The sequence below is a fragment of the Mesoplodon densirostris genome, chromosome 2 (genome assembly GCF_025265405.1).
Source record: "Mesoplodon densirostris isolate mMesDen1 chromosome 2, mMesDen1 primary haplotype, whole genome shotgun sequence".
NCBI classification, from domain to species: Eukaryota; Metazoa; Chordata; class Mammalia; order Artiodactyla; family Ziphiidae; genus Mesoplodon; species Mesoplodon densirostris.
In genome coordinates this window covers 67671209-67690732 of record NC_082662.1, presented here as the reverse complement: position 1 = coordinate 67690732, position 19524 = coordinate 67671209, and the positions used below count along the sequence as shown (strand labels likewise).

Sequence of the window (19524 nt, the reverse complement as noted above, 5' to 3'; positions counted from 1 at the left end):
AGAACCCTCCTATGCAGAGGGCTGACTGTAAAGTTACACACCTGTGTGGGTTTTCAACTGTATGGGGGGCGGGGAGGGGGGCACTCCAACACCTGCATTGTTCAACAGTCAACTGTACACGTATTTCATTAAAGTAAATATTTTTCAATTCACCTTAAATGGAAGAATGAAAACCATCTATTACTTTCTTTATAGAATGTGCCTATAGGCACTAAGTATTTACTTATTATTTTTTTAATAGATCTTTATTGGAATATAATTGCTTCACAATACTGTGTTAGTTTCTGTTGTACAATAAAGTGAATCAGCCATATGCATACATATATCCCCATATCCCCTCCCTCTTGAGCCTCCCTCCCACCCTCCCTATCCCACCTCTCTAGGTCATCGCAAAGCACCAAGCTGATCTCCCTGTGCTATGCTGCTGCTTCCCACTAGCTAACTATTTTACATTTGGTAGTGTATATATGTTGATGCTTCTCTCACTTCATCCCAGCTTACCCTTCCCCCACCATGTTCTCAAGTCCATTCTCTATGTCTACATCTTAATTCCTACCCTGCCACTAGGTTCATCAGTACCACTTTTTTTTTTAGATTCCACATATATGTGTTAGCATACAGTATTTGTTTCTCTCTTTCTGACTTACTTCACTCTGTATGACAGACTCTAGGTCCATCCACCTCACTACAAATAACTCAATTTTGTTTCTTTTTATGGCTGAGTAATATTCCATTGTATATATAGCACTAAGTATTTAAATTTGTAAAATATCCAAAGACTTTGTTTCATTCTTAAATGTTAAGCATATTTGAAAACTAATCAAACTTCACATAATGATCACCTTTTAAAGGATGTTTGGAACTAAAACAATTTTTCTCTAATTTATTAAGCAAATTACTATAATCTAAGGTTTTTGAAAACTATATCCAAATTCTTTAAGTAAATATTTGATTAATGAAACTATACCAATTCCTCACCTAAGAAACTTTTCATTTTAAGTATATCATATATGATAATACACTGAGGAAAAAAGTTTCCTTTAAAAAGGCATAATACTCCAGATATTAATAATGAAGTACTTTTCCAAAAGATTTTCATATTTTCCAATTGTTACATATTAAGACAAGTTATATCACATAAGGTATAACAATATAACATATAATTTATACATAAACATACCGTGTCTTGCTTTGGAATTTGGACTAAAACAGAAAGAAGCTGCTCTGTATCAAGAAATCTTGCTATAACTGAAACAAACAAACAGAAACTATGAGCAGTTAAACTTTGTTACATTTTTAAAATATACACTATGTAAAATATTATCCTCAAGTAATAAAACAGAACAGTTTTACCTGCAAATATTACTTGTTTGAATTATTTTCATCTATCTTACATTTACCAGGAGTAAAATAATAAATTCTAGTGGTCTTTTCCTAATTCTGATTACTCAGAACTTGTCTTCAAATTTTGCCACTGTTGATCACCCCTTCCTTCTTGAAACTCTACTTCTCTGACTTTTAGATATTGCTTATCATAATTTTCTTCCCACCTTTTTGACTTCTAACTTTTCTACATGATACTTAAAAGATCAGAGAAGATTAGTTTGAAAGCATAGTTCAACCACTAACCATATAACCTTCCAAAAGTTACATAACTTCTCTGAACTTTAGTTGTTCTCATCTTTTAAATGTGGATAATAACATCTTCCTCCTAGGGTTGTAGTGAGGATTAAGTGCGATAATATGTGTAAAGTACCTTTCATATACCAGAGCTCAAAACTGTTATTTTATTCTTCTCAACTCATTTTCCAGCTTCAAGTACACTATAAAAGTATATGTATAGATAATTGGAATCTATCCCTTTTAAATGTCCTCAGGTGTTTTTTTCTTTACCTTAAACTATAGTAACTATTTCTTAATGACTCATGGTTATTATCATCATTGTAATGTGTGATCCCAAAAGTTTTTGTGTAAACTTATTGATACTTTCACAAAGTGGCCCCAAACTGTTATCCTTAAAAAAAAAGAACTAAATACAAAAATTTTATGTCACTTCTTTCTTGTTCAAACTTTTGATGTTCTTCAGTTTGCCTATCTCTAGAGCTGTGCCTCTTTCTAAATTACCACTTCTATGGTAATTATGTTAAAACTGTGGTTAAAAAATTAGAGTAAATAGGCTGAGTATACTATTATACTGTTATACTATTATATTATACTACCATGACATTTTATATGTGAGTCCACTAGTCAGACTCTCTTAAGCCCTCACATAGATTGGCCTCTTTTTCAGTCTCTTCCTTCTTCCTCTCCCCAAATCTACTGTAACAAACAATGTTTCTAAAATAAGGATTTGACCATATATATTACTCTCCTGGTTTAGAATCATCACCTCCCTATTGATTTCAGGATAAAATCCAAATTTCTTAGCATTATATAAAGGCTTTTCATAAACCAGCCCCAATTCTCATTTCCTGCAATTCCCCAAGGCTTCAAGTCATAAATAACTACTGGCCATGCCTTAAATACATCAAGTTCTTTTATAACAATGTAATGTAAGTATAACTGCAGAAGCTTATGTTAACTCTACCTTCCTCAACTTCCCAGAAAAACAAGTGTACCCTAGAAAGTAATGACTGTTCAAGATCACAGTCAGCAGCACCCATACCGGATCTTTATCCCAGCCACTGCATCCAAAAAACATTTTTGTTACCCCTATGCACATCAACATACATTGCTCAGGCATGTTCCCTTTGTCTTGAGCATCATTTCTAGAATTCTCCTGTTGTCAAAATCCTACTCATTCCCTTAAGACAGAGCTAAAATATTATCTCTGTGAATCCTGGATTCTATATTTATCCAAGCTCCCTCCTCTATGTTTCCACAAAATATTAAATTATTATTGTGTTTTTCACACTGTATCATATTTATTTATTTAGAGTTCTGTGTCTCTAACATGAATGTAAGATCCCTGAGGACAAAAACTTATAACTTAATCTTCATGTTTTCATCCTTATTGTAGAATGCCTGCAAGAAAGTACATACTGTACTTTTTATGAGGTTCACATTCTCATATTTTAATAAACTATAAAAATTACCCTTGTTCTGTATTCCTGCTCTCCTACTTTATTACATGTTAAGATAAATTATAAACTGTCAAGATAAAGAAAATATAGAAATATTTAACATTTGTAGATGCCAATTTAAAACTTTCTGTTATAAGGAATTATAAAACTTAAAATATATGAAAACTAAAGCTTCAAATAAAATCCAAGTTTTTCATTAAAATCTCATCATATAGAACATTATAATCTTTGGAACAACAGAATACAATTTTCAACATGTTCAATAATAAATCAATAGCTTAACAAATATGAACACCCATTATGTCCTAGACTCATATGGGAATCATCCAACAAAACATTCACTTACAATACAGTAAGATAAGCACCATAACAAGATACTATAGACAACATATAGAAAAGATACCTAATATAGACTTGGGGAGTCAGAGAGGCTTCTAGAAGAAGTGACATCTAAACTAGGATGGTAAATTATGAACTGCAGTTGGCTAAAGAGTAGCTTGGGAGAAGAGGTTACAGAGAAGAAAGAGAAAAGATTCTAGACAAATATTACAGAGTGCAAAAGCCAGAACATGATATGCACTAAAACAGACACACAGATCAGTGGAACAGGAATAAACCCATGCACATATGATCAATTAATCTATGACAAAGGGGGCAAGAATACACCATGGGGAAAAGACAGTCTCTTCAATAAATGGTGCTGGGAAAACTGGACAGCTACATGTAAAAGAATGAAATTAGAATATTTTCTCACACCATATACAAAAATAAACGCAAAATAGATTAAACACCTAAATGTAAGACCTGACACCATAGAACTCCTAGAAGATAACATAGACAGAACACTCTTTGACATGAATGGTCAATATTTTTTTGGATCTGTTTCCTAAGGCAAAGGAAATAAAAACAAAAATAAACAAATAAGACCTAATGAAACTTAAAAGCTTTTGCACAGCAAAGGAAACCACTGACAAAATGAAAAGACAGTCTACTGAATGGGAGAAAATATTTGCAAATGATATACCCGGGAAGGGGTTAATATCCAAAATATATAAACAGCTCAAATAACTCAATATCAAAAAAACAAATAATCCAATTAAAAAATAGGCAGAAGACCTGAACAGACATTTTTCCAAAGAAGACATACAGATGGCCAACAGGCACACAAAAAGATGCTCAACACTGCTAATCATCAGAGAAACGCAAATCAAAACCATAATGAGATATCATCAAAACCATAATGAGATATCACCTGACACCTGTCAGAATGGCTATCATCAAAAAGACCACAAATAACAAATGTTGGCAAGGTTGTCGAGAAGAGGGAACCATAATACACTGATGGTGGGAATGTAAATTGGTGCAGTCACTGTGGAAAACAATATGGGGGTTTCTCAAAAAACTAAAAATAGAACTACCATATGACTCAGCAATTCTACTCCTGGGTATATATTTGAAAAAAAAACAAAAGCACTAATTTGAAAAGATACATGCACCCCAATGTTCACAGCAGCATTACTGACAATTGCCAAGATATGGAAGCAACTTAAGTGTCCATCAACAGATGAGTGAATAAAGAAGATGTGGTATATGTGTGTGTACATATATATGGAATACTACTCAACCATAAAAAAAGGATGAAATTTTGCCATTTGCAAAAACATGGATGGGTCCTGGAGGGTATTATTGCTTAGTGAAATAAGTCAGGCAGAGAAAGACAAACACTTATACATGGAATCTAAAAAATAAAACAAACGAAAGAGTATAGCAAAACAGAAACAGACTTACAGATACAGAGAACCAACTAGTGGTTAACAATGGGGAGAGGGTAGGGAGGAGGGTCAAGAGAGGGGTAGGGGATTAAGTGGTATAACTTATTATGTATAAAATAAGTAAGCTACAAGGATATATTATACAGCATAAGGAATATAGTCATTATTTTATAATAACTTTAAATGGAGTATAATCTATACAAATTTTGAATCATTATGTTGTACAACTGACACTAATACTGTAAATCAACTATACCCCAATGGAAATAAATTAAATTAAAAAAAATTTTTAAGCCAGAACATGAGACAGGATATGTTCAAGTAACTAAAAGAAGTTCAATTATACTAGAAGGCAGAATGACAAGTGACGAGTAACAAGAGATGCTGTGGGAGATGATAAAGAAATAGCCATCCAGAAGAGTTTGGATTTTATCCTAAAAGTAATGAGAAGAGAATGAAGGATTTTATGCAAGTGGATATGTGGTAGCCCCACAAAGATGTCCACATCCTAATCCCTGGAACCTTTGAATATGTTATCTGGTAAAGGGGACTTTGAAGATGGGATTAAGTTAAGCATCTTGAAATGGAGAGATTATTCTGGATTATTTGTTAGTCTCAAAGTAATCACAAGGGTCCTTATAAGAGGGAGACAGGGGAATTCCCTGGCAGTCCAGTGGTTAGGGCTCTGTGCTCTCACAGCCAGGGGGCCCAGGTTCTTTCCCTGGTCAGGGAACTAAGATCCCACAAGCCAAGTGGCCAAAAAAGAAAGAAAAGAAAAGAAAAAAAAAAAGAGGGAGGTAGGAGGATCAGTCAAAGAGAGAAGATATAAGGACAAAAGCAGAGGTCAGAAAGTAGAGAAGAAACTATTCTGCTGGCTTTGAAGATGGAGGAAGGGCCATGAGCCAAGGAATGTAGATGGCCTCTAGAAACTGGAAAAGGCAAGGAAACAGTTTTGCCCCTAGAGCCTCCAGAAGAAACGGTGGACCTGCTAACACATTGATTTTAGCCCAGCAAAACTGATTTCTGACTTCCAGAACTGCAAGATAATAAATTCATGTTGTTTTAAGCCACTAAATTTGTGGTACTTTGTTACATCAACAACGAGAAACTAATGAAGAGTAATATGCTCAGATTTATATTTTCAAAAGATCTCTCAGGCTCTCATATAGAGAAGAGACTGTAAAGAACAAGACTGGAGGAGGAAGCCAAACAGAAGGCTGCTGCAATAAATCAGACTACAGATAAATGGTACCCCAGGCTGGAGCAGCAGCATTGGGAATAGAAGCTAAACAAGCAAGAGATATATAGAAAAGAGACTTTGCAAAATTTGATGATTAATTTCAGGGAAGGGAAGTGTCAAGAATGACTTTCAGGTATCTGGTTTGGTAAACAGCTTGGATGTAGACCTATTCTCTGAAATCAGAAGGGATTGATTTAGAAGGGAAGATGGCACAGTTTGGACACATTAAATGTGAGGTGATTAAGGAACATCTTAATAAGTGCTCAGTAGGCAATAAGATATATGGGGCTGAAGGTCTATAGAGATATTTGGGCACGAGATGTAAATTTGGAAGTTATGAATACGTAAATGATAATTATAAGACCAAGAAGGTGGGTAAATCATATAATAAGAATATACGGGGTAAAAAGACAACCTAGGACATACCTTTGAAGAGCCATAGCATTTAGGGAACAAGCAAAGGAAAACAAGCCTAAAAAGAAGACTCAGAAGTCATTCTCACTTCCATTTGAAAGAAAGGACTTTGGGGTTTTTACTCTGTTACCTGATCAATGACAGAGCTTTCTGAAGACATTCCAAGACAGTATACAGTCCTGTAGTCTATTTGGAAATAGTAAAGATAACATTACAAGGGAGATACCCCATTGGTTTTGACTGGATAGTCATAAACTTGTTAAAGAAATGAGTGACAGGGGCTTCCCTGGTGGTGCAGTGGTTGAGAGTCCGCCTGCCGATGCAGGGGACACGGGTTCATGCCCCACTCCGGGAAGATCCCACATGCCACAGAGCGGCTGGTCCCGTGAGCCATGGCCGCTGAGCCTGCGTGTCTGGAGACTGTGCTCCGCATTGGGAGCGGCCACAACAGTGAGAGGCCCGCGTACCACAAAAAAAAAAAAAAAAAAAAGAAATGAGTGACAGAGCTTAAAAAAAAGGAAATTCCAAAGAAATAGGAAGAAAACTAAGAAACTGTATAATTACAGAAGCAAAGAAAGGCAGTAATTCAATAAGGAGAGATTTTTGGCAGCACCAAAGAAGTTGGATTTCAAATAGGAGAACTAATATGTGCCCATTAAATTTAAAAACAATGAGACCATGGGTGAATGTTTTAGGCTGGGTGCTCCAGAAGCAGACGCTGAGATGAAGATTCATGTGCAAGTAATATATTAAGAATTTGCTTCCACGAGAAACCAATAAAGAAGACAAGAAGGACAGGAAGAGAAAAAAAGCCAAGAAAAAGTATAATTTCAGGCAAAGTCCTATGGAAGGTAACTTCAACCGATCCTGTAGAAGCCTTGTGGACTTTATTTATTTATTTATTTATTTATTTTTTGAGGTACGCGGGCCTCTCACTGTTGTGGCCTCTCCCGTTGCGGAGCACAGGCTCCGGACGCGCAGGCTCAGCGGCCATGGCTCACGGGCCTAGCCGCTCCGCAGCACGTGGGATCTTCCCGGACCGGGGCACGAACCCATGTCCCCTGCATCGGCAGGTGGACTCTCAACCACTGCGCCACCAGGGAAGCCCGGCTTGTGGACTTTAAGTTACATTCATGGTTTTTGCCAAAACAGTGTGAGACAGCTGGGCTTTCATACTCCCACAACATTCAGTCATTTAAGGTCCTCAAGGCACTTTTGGCACTCCGTGCCTGACAGCAAAGCCCTCTAATAGCCTGAGGGCAGGCCTCTAAAGAGAGTCCAGGTACAGGCCATTAGAAGCAAAAGCACACATAGCAGGGAAAAGGGGCACACAGAAAGGTAAAAGAGACCCAAGAAGATCTGGACAGAGAACCAACAGTATCTGCTATAGTGACCTTGACAAGAGCAGTCTCAGTGCAGGAGTGGGCACAGAAACAAGACTGATTGATTAAGACGTAGTGATGAAGAGAAGATAGTGTGTGCAGAAAATTTGTTTTTCAACAAGATGTTTAATGGAAGAAGAGAGATAAGGTGTTGTTGTGAACAAGGCTGACCAGTTAAAAAGTGGCCTTTTTGTACCTTTCCCAAAGCCTCACAAAATACACAGGAATATATAGAAAAAAATGAATATACAAAACAACATTGGAAATGCAGAGTCACAGTCAGTATAATGTCAGAATTTTGAAGAAATTATACTAATTAAAAGGTATTTAGAATTGGACTTAGGAAAACCTAAAGGCTGTAAATGGCTTCTAGATTTTCAAGTACCACTTCCATTTAGACCTCCAGAACAACAGGAAGGGAGGTTGGGGAAGTGAGGTTATGGAAGACAGATCAAGTTGCTAGAAACCAAGAACTGGACTCAGATCAGTGCATATAAACTGCCCCTCCACCTACAGATTTAAGAAGAAAATTGCACTGCCATGCCAGTGAACATATGCCAAGGGCAATTCTCTTACCTCATGTTATTAGTTGGATTGTATCCCCCAAAAAGAAACTTTGAAATCCTAAACCCTAGTATCTGAATGTGATATTGGAAATTGGACCTTTGCTGATGTCATCAAGTTAAGATAAGGTCATTAGGATGAGCCTTAATCCAACAGGACTGGTATCTTTTTAAGAAGACAATGTATTTTGTTAAAAAATTTGTATTTGGGCTTCCCTGGTGGCGCAGTGGTTGGGAGTCCGCCTGCCGATGCAGGGGACATGGGTTCGTGCCCCAGTCTGGGAGGATCCCACATGCCGCGGAGCAGCTGGGCCCCTGAGCCATGGCCACTGAGCCTGCGCGTCCGGAGCCTGTGCTCCGCAACAGGAGAGGCCACAACAGCGAGAGGCCCGCGTACCGCAAAAAAAAAAAAAAAAAAAAAAATTGTATTTGTAAAAGTAGATGATATTCATTTACCTGACTGAAGTCCAAAAAAGAGTTCCTCATCTTGAAGCAGTTCTTGAACACAATCTAACCTCATGTTAATGGTTTCAACATCAATTAGAGGTTCTAATATATTAGAACGAAGTCTTCTACTTCCTCCAGGAGTCTTAGTGTAATTTAGAACACCAAAGAGTGTGTGATTGTTCCTTTAAAAACACAAGTTAGGAAAATTTCATTAAGTATACTAAGGAAAATCCAATAAAACTGTAATTTAACTTTTAAAATAATCCTATCATCTACGGTAGTGATTCTCAAACTTTAATATGCATACAAATCACATGAGGATTCTGATTCAGTAGGTTTGGGATGAGGCTTGAGAATCTATGTTTCAAATACACTCTCAGGTATGCTGTCAGTCAGTGAAGCACACTTTGATTAACAAGATCGAGAGAATCTTCTTGCATTTAGTTAATGGCTTTTTTCATAGATCAGTTAACAATACTCAGACTAATATAAAATATTCTAGTCCATGGCATTCCATCAATAATAGCAAGATATCAACAACACATCCTTAAGGGGAGAGAGAACTTTTACACTGATAAAATGAGTATTTAATATAATCATTCTGTTCTAACTTAAGAAGTTAGAGAATTATAAAAGAGAAAGAAAGAAAATAATATCAGGTACAGAAACTTTTAAAAACAAACAAACAGGACTGTACAGAGAATGACCAGGAGGGCTGATTTAGTTAGGTTGGTTGAGAAAGACCTGTATGTATATTCGGCAGTTGAGTTAAGAAGGCATCCATGCCAAGATGATGATGAGATGGGAATAATGATGACAATTGATGGTGAGTACAGCTAACATATACTGAACACAAAGTATGTGCCAGGACTTATTCTAAGCACTTTACATATATTGACTTATTTAATTCTAACAATGATGGTATGAGATAGATGCTATTATTAACAGTTTATAAGGGAAGAAACTGAAACACAAAGAAATTAAGTAACTTGCCCAAGGTTTCCAAATAAGTGAACAAGAAAAGAGTTACCGTTTAAAAGGGCAAAACAGAACAGCAATTTAAGCCCAGGTAGTCTTTCTGGCTCCAGAACCAGAAAGAAGACCAAAGTTGGTGGAGCACTGCAAGTGAGGGTAAGAATTAAGGGAGATGAATGAAGAAGTTGAAAGAGACCAGAACACAGAAGTCCTTGTAGGCCACGGTAAAGAGTCTAAATTATATTCTAAATATAACAGGAGCTCTGGAAGATTTTAAGCAGGAAAGTTCCAAGATCTAATTTCTGGTTTAAAAGGATCACACTCTGACCACTAGGTTGAGAAGAGACTAATTGTAGGAGGGGAAGAAAGCAGAGAGACAAGTTAGGGGCTATTATACTATACAGCAGTCCAGGCTAAAATGATGGAGGTATGGGTTAGGGTTGTAGCACCGGAAATGCTAAGAAGTGATCCAGAATACGTATGTACTCTAAAGGTTGAGTCAGGAGGATTTACTGACATATTGAATCTGGGTTAAGAGAGGAAAGGAAATAAAAATGACTCTAGTCATCAGACTGCCAAATTTTTGGTATATCAATTTAAACAAATTTTTAGGGAACTATTCAAATCAAGTCCTGGCTGGGAGTGGGGGTCATCATAGGTAAGTCACAGGCACAATTTTGAGAACTTGTCTTCTGCAGGAACAAAGGAAGTGGGGAGCATACCTAAATCTGCCATTTGTTATAGAAATCAATGGGTGAAACAGTATGCTGAACAAGTAACAAATCCATAGAAGCATTAGAGCTATTCAGACAGTTCAGAAGATAGCATGCCCATCTTTTAACCTAATATTCTTTGGTTCAAGTCTGTGAAAAGACCTCAATTTCTTCTTTCAACTATAATATGAACTCTTGGAGGTCAAATATCCTATCATTTAATATATAGCAGGAACTCAAGCAATGTTTGACAATGATAATGGTAAACAATGATTAACTATGAAATGTGACAAAGTAAAACTGAGTACAAAACCCTTTGTAATAATTACCAGCCTTGGTTATTGACTGTCTATGTTACCCCATGTTACTTTAATTTAGAAAGTCAATGACAGAGTACTTTATCCAGATATTATTTTATCCCTTTTTTCCTAGCAATAGAAAAAATATTATTTATTCACTAAGCTGAAAAAGAATAATTAAAATTAATTATAAACTCCTTTAAAACGTTATAATTTTAGACCATGATTATTCAGTGGAACTACAAAGGTGTTGAGGTCACTACACTGACAATGACAAATAGTATACACAGTACTATTCTTACCTTTACTAAAAGTAGTGCCAACAGTACCTAGATAGATCTAAACTGTTCTTGATGATTAAAGTAAATAACAAAAAAATTAGATATTATAGGTTTCTAAGTTTGTGACTATAAATAATGTCTGGAGATTTCACATAATTAAAAGTTAAGTCAAGATAAGAGCACACAAAGTGACAGAAATACTTAAACACTATGGCTCTGAAATTGGCAGTGAGCACCTTAAGGTTTCAATTGTATAAAGTACTCTTTACTCTATTCAGTACTCGTAATACTAAAATTTATGATTATTTTAAGTTTATCCCTTTCATTGATATCCGAAGTTATATTTAAGTACTGAAAGCTGAGATTTTACTCCAGGCTTACTTACTCCCAACTTGTACTTTACCAAAGCAAATAGCTTATGGTTTCCTTGCACATACCATATTGCTATATTGAAAATCATGCTTTCAAGACTTTGTTATTCACTGTCTTACTACCTTTTCTATTTCTTAATCTGGATAACTTCTTTTTTTAAAAAATATTTATTTATTTATTTTTGGCTGCATTGGGTCTTCGTTGCCGCGCGTGGGCTTTTCTCTAGTTGCGGCAAGTGAGGGCTACTCTTCGTTGTGGTGCATGGGCTTCTCGTTGCAGTGGCTTCTTTTGTTGTGGAGCATGGGCTCTAGGAATGTGGGCTTCAGTAGTTGTGGCTCATGGGCTTTAGAGCGCAGGCTCAGCAGTTGTGGCACACGGGCTTAGTTGCTCCGCGGCATGTGGGATCTTCCCGGGCCAGCACTCGAACCTGTGTCCCCTGCATTGGCAGGTGGATTCTTAACCACTGCGCCACCAGGGAAGCCCATGGATAACTTCTATTTATACTTCAAAACTCATATCAGGAAAAAAAAAAAACCCTCATGTCAGGTATTATCTTCTCTAGAAAGCCTTTTCTAATTACTCCCCTTTTACTCCTTAACTAAGCCCAGTTAACTTTCTTTCTCTGCTATGATCCCATCATTTTTTTATGCAAACTTTCATATCACTATACAGTCGTACCTTGGTACCTGTAGGGGATTGATTCTAAGACCTCTAGCAGATACCAAAATCCGAGGATGCTTAAGTCCCTTATATAAAGTGGCCTACTAGAGTGGGCCCTCCATATCCACAGGTTCCATATCTGTGGATTCAACCAACTGTGGGTCCCTAGGCTATGGAGTGCCTGATGTACTTAGTACATGTTAATGATACTATGATACTATGCATCTCCTCCTTTAGACTGTAATTCCTCAAGGAGAAAAACCATTACTCACTAATTCTTTGTACCAAATTGAACCCATATTAAACTATATAGGTTTATGCCTACTATAAGCACCACCACAGGTTGATTACATTATCTTCTAATAACATTTTGATTCTAGTTTAGGTATCCCAACCACTATGAACCCTTATAAACACTGTGTGTTTGTGTGTGTGTGTGCACACACATGGGCAATCTCCCATTCTCCCTCTTATTCATGCTTACCATAAATATTCTTCTGACTAAAGCTAACAATAAACCAATAAAACCAGCAATCTAGTCATACACAAAGACCAAGTTGATTCAAGTATTTTCACTTTCTCAAATGATTATGTAGCCCCTTGAATTTCCTGTATTTAATGCTTTTAAAACTTGTTATTTTAACTTTGTAGCATTCTGCACACAACTTTTTTTATTATGGTAAAACATACAAAACACAAATTTTAGCATTTTAACCATATTAAGCACACAAGTCAGTATCATTAGGTACACTTGCAGTATTATGCAACCATTACCATCATTCATTTCTCATCATCCTAAACAGAAACTCTGAATCCAATAAACAATAACTCTCCCATTTCCCCACTTCCCCCAGCCCCTGGTAACCTGTCTACTTTCTGTCTCTATAAATTTGCCTATTCTAGGTACTTCATATAAATGGAATCATAAAATATTCTTCCTTTTGTGTCTGGCATATTTCACTTAACATAATGTTTTCAAGGTTCATACATCTCGTGGCATGTATCAGAATTTCATTCCTTTTTAAGGCCGAATGATATTCCATTGTATGTATACACCTTATCTTTACACATCTTATTTTATCAGTCACTCATTGATGGACATCTGGTTTGTTTCCACATTTTGGCTACTGTGAGTAATGCTGCTATGAATATTTGTGTGCAAGTATCTGTTTGAGTCCCCATTCTCAATTCTTTTAGGTATATACCAAGAAGTAGAATGTCTGTATCATATGGTAATGCTATGTTTAACTTTTTGAGGAACCACTATGTGGTTTTCCAAAGTGACTGCACCACTGTACATTTCCACTATAAATGGATTAGGATTCTCATTTCTCCATATCGTCACCAACAATTATTTTCCATTTACCTAATAATAACCATCCTAATGGGTATGAAGTGGTAATTGTGGCTTTGATTTGCATTTCCCTAATGACTAGTGACGTTGAGCAACTTCTTAAGTGCTTATTGAACCTCTGTATATCTTCTTTGGAGAACTGTGTGTTCAAGTCTTCTACCTAGTTTTGAAATGGGTTGTTACTTTTTTTTTTCTTGTTTAGTACAAATATATTTTTAAAACCTGATTTTGGTGAAACATCTAAGCAGCTCACCAACAATGGTGTAAGGATTAAAAATATGTTTATTCGGGCTTCCCTGGTGGCGCAGTGGTTGGGAGTCCGCCTGCCGATGCAGGGGACACGGGTTCGTGCCCCAGTCTGGGAAGATCCCACATGCCACGGAGCAGCTGGGCCCGTGAGCCATGGCCGCTGAGCCTGCGCATCCGGAGCCTGTGCTCCGCAACGGGAGAGGCCACAGCAGTGAGAGGCCCGCGTACCGCAAAAAAAAAAAAAAAAAAAAAAGTTTATTCAATATTTCTCCATCGAACAATTTAAAGAAATGTAAATTAACTATTCATAGAAAAATGACATAATAAACTGATACATTTTCTAAGAGAAAAATGGATGATCTTACCTAGAGTCTTGATTATTAATTAGTAATTCAAGGTTTTGGGTTGATGATGAATCTATCATAGCTGTCTGTTCACTACCCTGGAAACAAATCTTCAGTGATTTTGGTGCGTAAACTGAATTTTGAATAAATTCAACATATTTTAATAAAGCTGCAACAGCTGCAAGGCAGTAATACCTGTAAAGTGACCAAAGATACATCACTATAAATCTTTGGAATAAAAAAAAGTATTGCTATAAAAGAAAACATTTATTTCACTTTAATATTAGCAAAATTATAAATATTTGCATAGCATTGCTTAAAATCAAAGGGAAAAAGTGTTCCTGATTTTTGATAACTAGTTAAATTACCTCTAAAACATAAAAGTTGATAAAAAGAGACAATTTTCTAAAGTCTGAGACTTAAGGGATATTAGACTCCCAATAGGTCACATGTTAGCAGTCAACATTCAATGGTAATTTGTGTCAATTTTTGATGTACCATTCTAAATACACATTAAAATAACGTTGAAAAAGTCTGAGAGTTGTAAAGGTACAGTCAGGAGGTCCCAATGTATAGGAAAGCATGTTTTGATCTCGGTGAGAGTAGTCGTCATGATTAACTGAGCGAACAAGTGGTCTAACCTGGCTCAAAGTAAGTATCTGTTCAGCATGTTATAAGAAATATCCATTCCAAAAAGATCATTCCCTGTCTCATTCTGAAGGAGTAAAGGTATGAAGTAACAGGAACACAGCTTTAACTGTGTTTCACTTCTGTACCCTCAGATTTCTAGTTTGCTGTAGCTACTTGAGCTTTTCAATTCAAAGTAAAGTGAGCAGGAACCATTAAGGCAGTAGATTATGACTAATTTGGAGAAATTCCATAAAAGTTTAGTTAGCAAGATATGCCTTGTATATAACTTTGTTAACTATTTTACTATTTCAATAATTACTGAGTGTGCTTTATAAGCCAGGCACTTTTCTAGGTGGTAGGGAATATAGCAAAGAACAAAACACACAAAAGACCTTTCCGTCCTGGAATACACACCAGGGATTTACTACTTGCCCTAAGTTTTAACTTACTTGGATTGAACCTCCATTAGGACAGTGCTGAATTCTGTTATGCATAATTGTTCAATGTACTCTAATCCTTTTGTTTCATTGAAGTATTTCCTTTGGACAGTAGTGAAATTAACGTTCTGAAAAGAATTTTTAATTTCAAAATAAATTTTAAGTTTCATGCACTTGCCCAAAACTGCTTTCTTAAATACATGCTCATACATGGGTAGATGACTTAAATACTGAATAAAGTTTATTTTTCAATATTTATTATTTTCTAGAGTTAAATATGTTTTCTTAGTTATTTACAAAAAGAATGATGGTCTGTCTTGCTAAGTGAATTATAGCAGTCTGTAGCTCTTATTAAGCCATATTTACATGAAATTTAAGTAAAATAATAAAAAATAAATATGAGAGTCTCTGACTTCTACTAATTTTATTCTACAGCAACAACAGCAACAAAGGTTTTACATTCAGCCTCACATACACTATCATAATTTAGAGAGGGTAAATCTTTGTAATACACTAGCTGGGGAAGCCAAAAATACCAATTCCAGCTATCAAATCTATGAAATGCTATTTACATAAGGTGAATTTAATTTATAGAATAAAGAAAAGCAGATAATGGAACTTTTTTTTAAAAGAGAAAAAAAAGCATGCAGCTGCAGAGTAAAAGGTCTGCCTACTTTGAATAAAAGTAATAGGTAAGAAAGGTATTAATAATATAATAACAATGGACCGTGAAAGAGCTGCAAGGCTGAAAAAAAACGTCATAAGCAGGTAGGGAATTTGTTATGTGCTAAGATTGTTTGAAGAGTTATCTCATTTAATCTTCCCAATAACCCTATGATGTAAGTCTTGTATCAATATTAAGTACAATTTTCCTCTAAGTCAAATTCTGAGAAGTCAAGCAACTTTTCTAATATACAACTGATATGTTCCAGAGCTGAGACTTGAATTTGGATTTGACTAAAAAGTCCATGTTCCTTACGCTTCATATTGCTTCTTATTTAATTGAGGTCTTTTTATGGTGTGATGATAATGATAACAATAGCATTGATTTTCCCCTCTGTTTATAATGCTTTTATACCAAATACTTCTATGGCTCTCTCTCTCACTCCTATCAGGACTTTGCCCAAATGTAACCTCATCAGTGAGACCATTTCTGATTACCTTATATAAAATATCAATTCTCTAGGAGGAAGATACTATTATTGTCCCTATTTTACTGACGAATAAAAACTGAAGCTTAGAGAGGTTAACTTAACTTGCACACAGCCATTTAGAATCAGGATTTGAAACCACAACAGTCTAGCTCCTCTATTCTTTTTCTTTTTTTAAATTTATTTATGTATGTATCTATTTATTTTGGGCTGCGTTGGGTCTTCGTTGCCGCCCAAGGGCTTCCCCTAGTTGTGGCGAGCGGGGGCTACTCTTCGTTGTGGTGTGCCGGCTTCTCATTGCGGTGGATTCTCTTACTGTGGAGCACAGGCAGTAGGCACACAGGCTTCAGTAGTTGTGGCACGCGGGCTCAGCAGTTTCAGCATGCAGGCTCTAGAGTGCAGGTTCAGTAGTTGTGGCGCACAGGCTTAGCTGCTCCATGGCATGTGGCATGTTCCCGGACCAGGGCTCAAGCCTGTGTCTCCTGCATTGGCAGGCGGATTCTTAACCACTGCGCCACCAAGGAAGTCCCTGGCTCCTTTATTCTTAAGCACTATGCTATATTGCCTTACATCTCAAGCGTAGTAAATGTAGGTTGTTTTCGCCTTTGGAGGATTCATCTATCCCACATTCTATGTTGTTCTGCCCACGTAGAACTGTCAATTACAGTACTCTGTGCCCCACAGCAAAAAGCAAATGACCTGGGATTAATCAATCATAGTGCTTTTACCCTCAGAAACAGTGATTAATCTAACATGTGGGAACATGAACAAAGCAGGAACAGTCAGGATCCTTCTCTTGAATTCATATGTGGACACTGGAAGGAAGAAGTTATTTTTTACTCTCAGTTGGCTAAGTTGAGTTGACATCAGCCTGGAGCCATGAGCAATAATTTTATTAAACCTCACAGAGAGATGGCAGTAGAGATGAGAGTAAGGATAGGATCTATCCAACCATTTGGCTTCCCAGTTACATAAGCCAAGAAATTTACTTTTTCACTTAAGCTACTTTAAGTTGAATTTCTGTTACTCACAACCAAAGGACTTAGAATGCTTAATAAATACAAAATAATGAAGGTATATGGAAAGGTATACATAAATAAGGGTGATGAAAAGAAGTCTAATGTCATGAATGAAAGAGATAGAGTCCTGTCTAATAGAGACAATAGGTTTACAATAGGAACCATTTCTGGCAATAAGTCAAAGACAGCTGAGCTACATTGGATCTCTAAGAGCACAAGAAATCTTATATGACGGTAGATGCTGCATATATTAAGAACTATAAAGAACTCATTGGACCATAATCTCAACTTGGTTTCAGATGTGTTAAAGATAAGGCTACAGACACAACGAAATATAATATTCTGAAAATAATTTGCACTCCTCAAGAACTATTCTATCTGCAATGCTGCCTACTTGGTTCAGAACCACAGCCTCCATTCCACAAAGCAGGGAGATGTGCTAAAGGGAAGAGATAAACCGCATGGTAGACAGGCCCTTACTGAGAGGGAGAACATTAGCTGGATAAGGTTCCAGAGCACTTCCCTGTCACAGTCCCACAGATGGTGAGACAGTATGTGTTGCCAGGGGAAGTTGTAACAATTCTATAATAAAAATCAAATTCTCCAAAAGAAAAAGTACTTGCTGATAGTTGCTATCCTCTAGAAGAATAAGAACTTCACTTTCAACTAGTCTGGCAGCACAATAACTACTTTCCAGGAAGCTATACCTAAGGAAATCCATGCTTTCTCTAAGTGTCTGCTTCCTGTATACTCTGGGAAACTCCTTATTACCTAAAAGATTTTTCCTTTTTTTCAAAGTGTACCAAAGGGTACCAAATCAAATAAGTGAATTCCTTGTCATTTTTATTATATGCATTAATAGTCCCTAAGCTTAGGACTTGTACTTAGTGAGTACTTTAGGGTAAAGATACCCGAATTATTGTTCTTTAGGATGATATTATAAAATGGATTTTAAATAAGTAAGACAATCTTGAATGTTACTACTGAGAATAAAAATCACTTACCTTGAAATTTTCTGTGATGAGAGTAAACAACTTGGTTGAGTTCCCCACAACACAAGCAGTATTTGACATTATTATTTCCAAAGGTGATAAAATTTTGAGTTTAGTGATCACCTAAAATTGTTTGAATAATTCCTTAAATGTAAGCTTAGGATTCTCTAAAACCAAAAAAGTTTCGTATTTTTCTGAGAGATAAAATTAAGTCAGAGACATACAAAATCACAACTGTTCTAATTATATGTTTCAATTAAATATACTTCTAATGGTAATATGTCAAACATACATCCTATAAAATTATAAATACAAAATATTATAATAAGCATAGGCTATATTTTACTCACAATAGTTTGTATCAGCTCTAAGCCCCCAAATAATTTGAACATATCAAATATGTATTCCTAAAAAAATTTTTTTAATAAATTCATCTACTCGGCATTTTATTCATCTCCATGAAAAACATAAACATTCAATAGCGTAACTATGGTGATTCAATCAATATGGCCACATGGGTACAGCTTAGAAGTTGAAAGGTACAGAAACACAGATGAGAAACATCTGCTTTATGACTGATGCTTTTCACAGTCTAAGGTGCATTTCTTAGAACTATTCTAGACACAGAAATACTTTATCAATATACTGAACATTCCCGGTTTTTTAAAAAAAACTTTTACCCTATTCTTTTTAAATTGCATAGAAATGTGAAATACCAAATATGCAGTACTAATATCATTTAGGTTGTTAGGTATATTAGAAAATTAATTATTAGGTAGGGAAAGGAAGTCTATCTACTGGCAACCATAAAGGGGAATTAGGGAAAGAAATAAAGAACAATAAAACATTAAAAATAACATAGTATTTAATATGTTTTAATAATAGTAATGGAGTCAAATAATTTTTTTGAATATAGGAGTAGACTACCTCTACCTGATAAGTCACACAAATTCCCATAACAACAGGCCAATGGCCCAAGTTAATGATGAGTGATAGGAAGTGAAGGCAAGAAGTTGAAAGACTTAAGTTATGACTGGTCTAAGACACCAGTTTCCCTTATCTCTGGAAAATAAAATTCAAATACAGTTCAGTGGAAACAACCCTCTGGAGATAGCATTATTACATATGCTATCTTTGGAATGAGTCC

General features: G+C 36.0%; 1 protein-coding gene across 1 annotated transcript in view; it reads right to left on the bottom strand.

Annotated features, from left to right (window-relative positions):
- The window catches only part of MSH4 (mutS homolog 4), a 92582-nt gene that overhangs the window by 63386 nt on the left and 9672 nt on the right, over positions 1–19524 (bottom strand). The window contains exons 4-8 of the mRNA XM_060084581.1: positions 18390–18500; positions 15228–15343; positions 14170–14343; positions 8911–9083; positions 1181–1248 (exon numbers count right to left, since the gene is read on the bottom strand). Coding sequence (XP_059940564.1) covers positions 1181–1248; positions 8911–9083; positions 14170–14343; positions 15228–15343; positions 18390–18500 — 642 coding nt within the window. The remainder of the gene's footprint in view (positions 1–1180; positions 1249–8910; positions 9084–14169; positions 14344–15227; positions 15344–18389; positions 18501–19524) is intronic.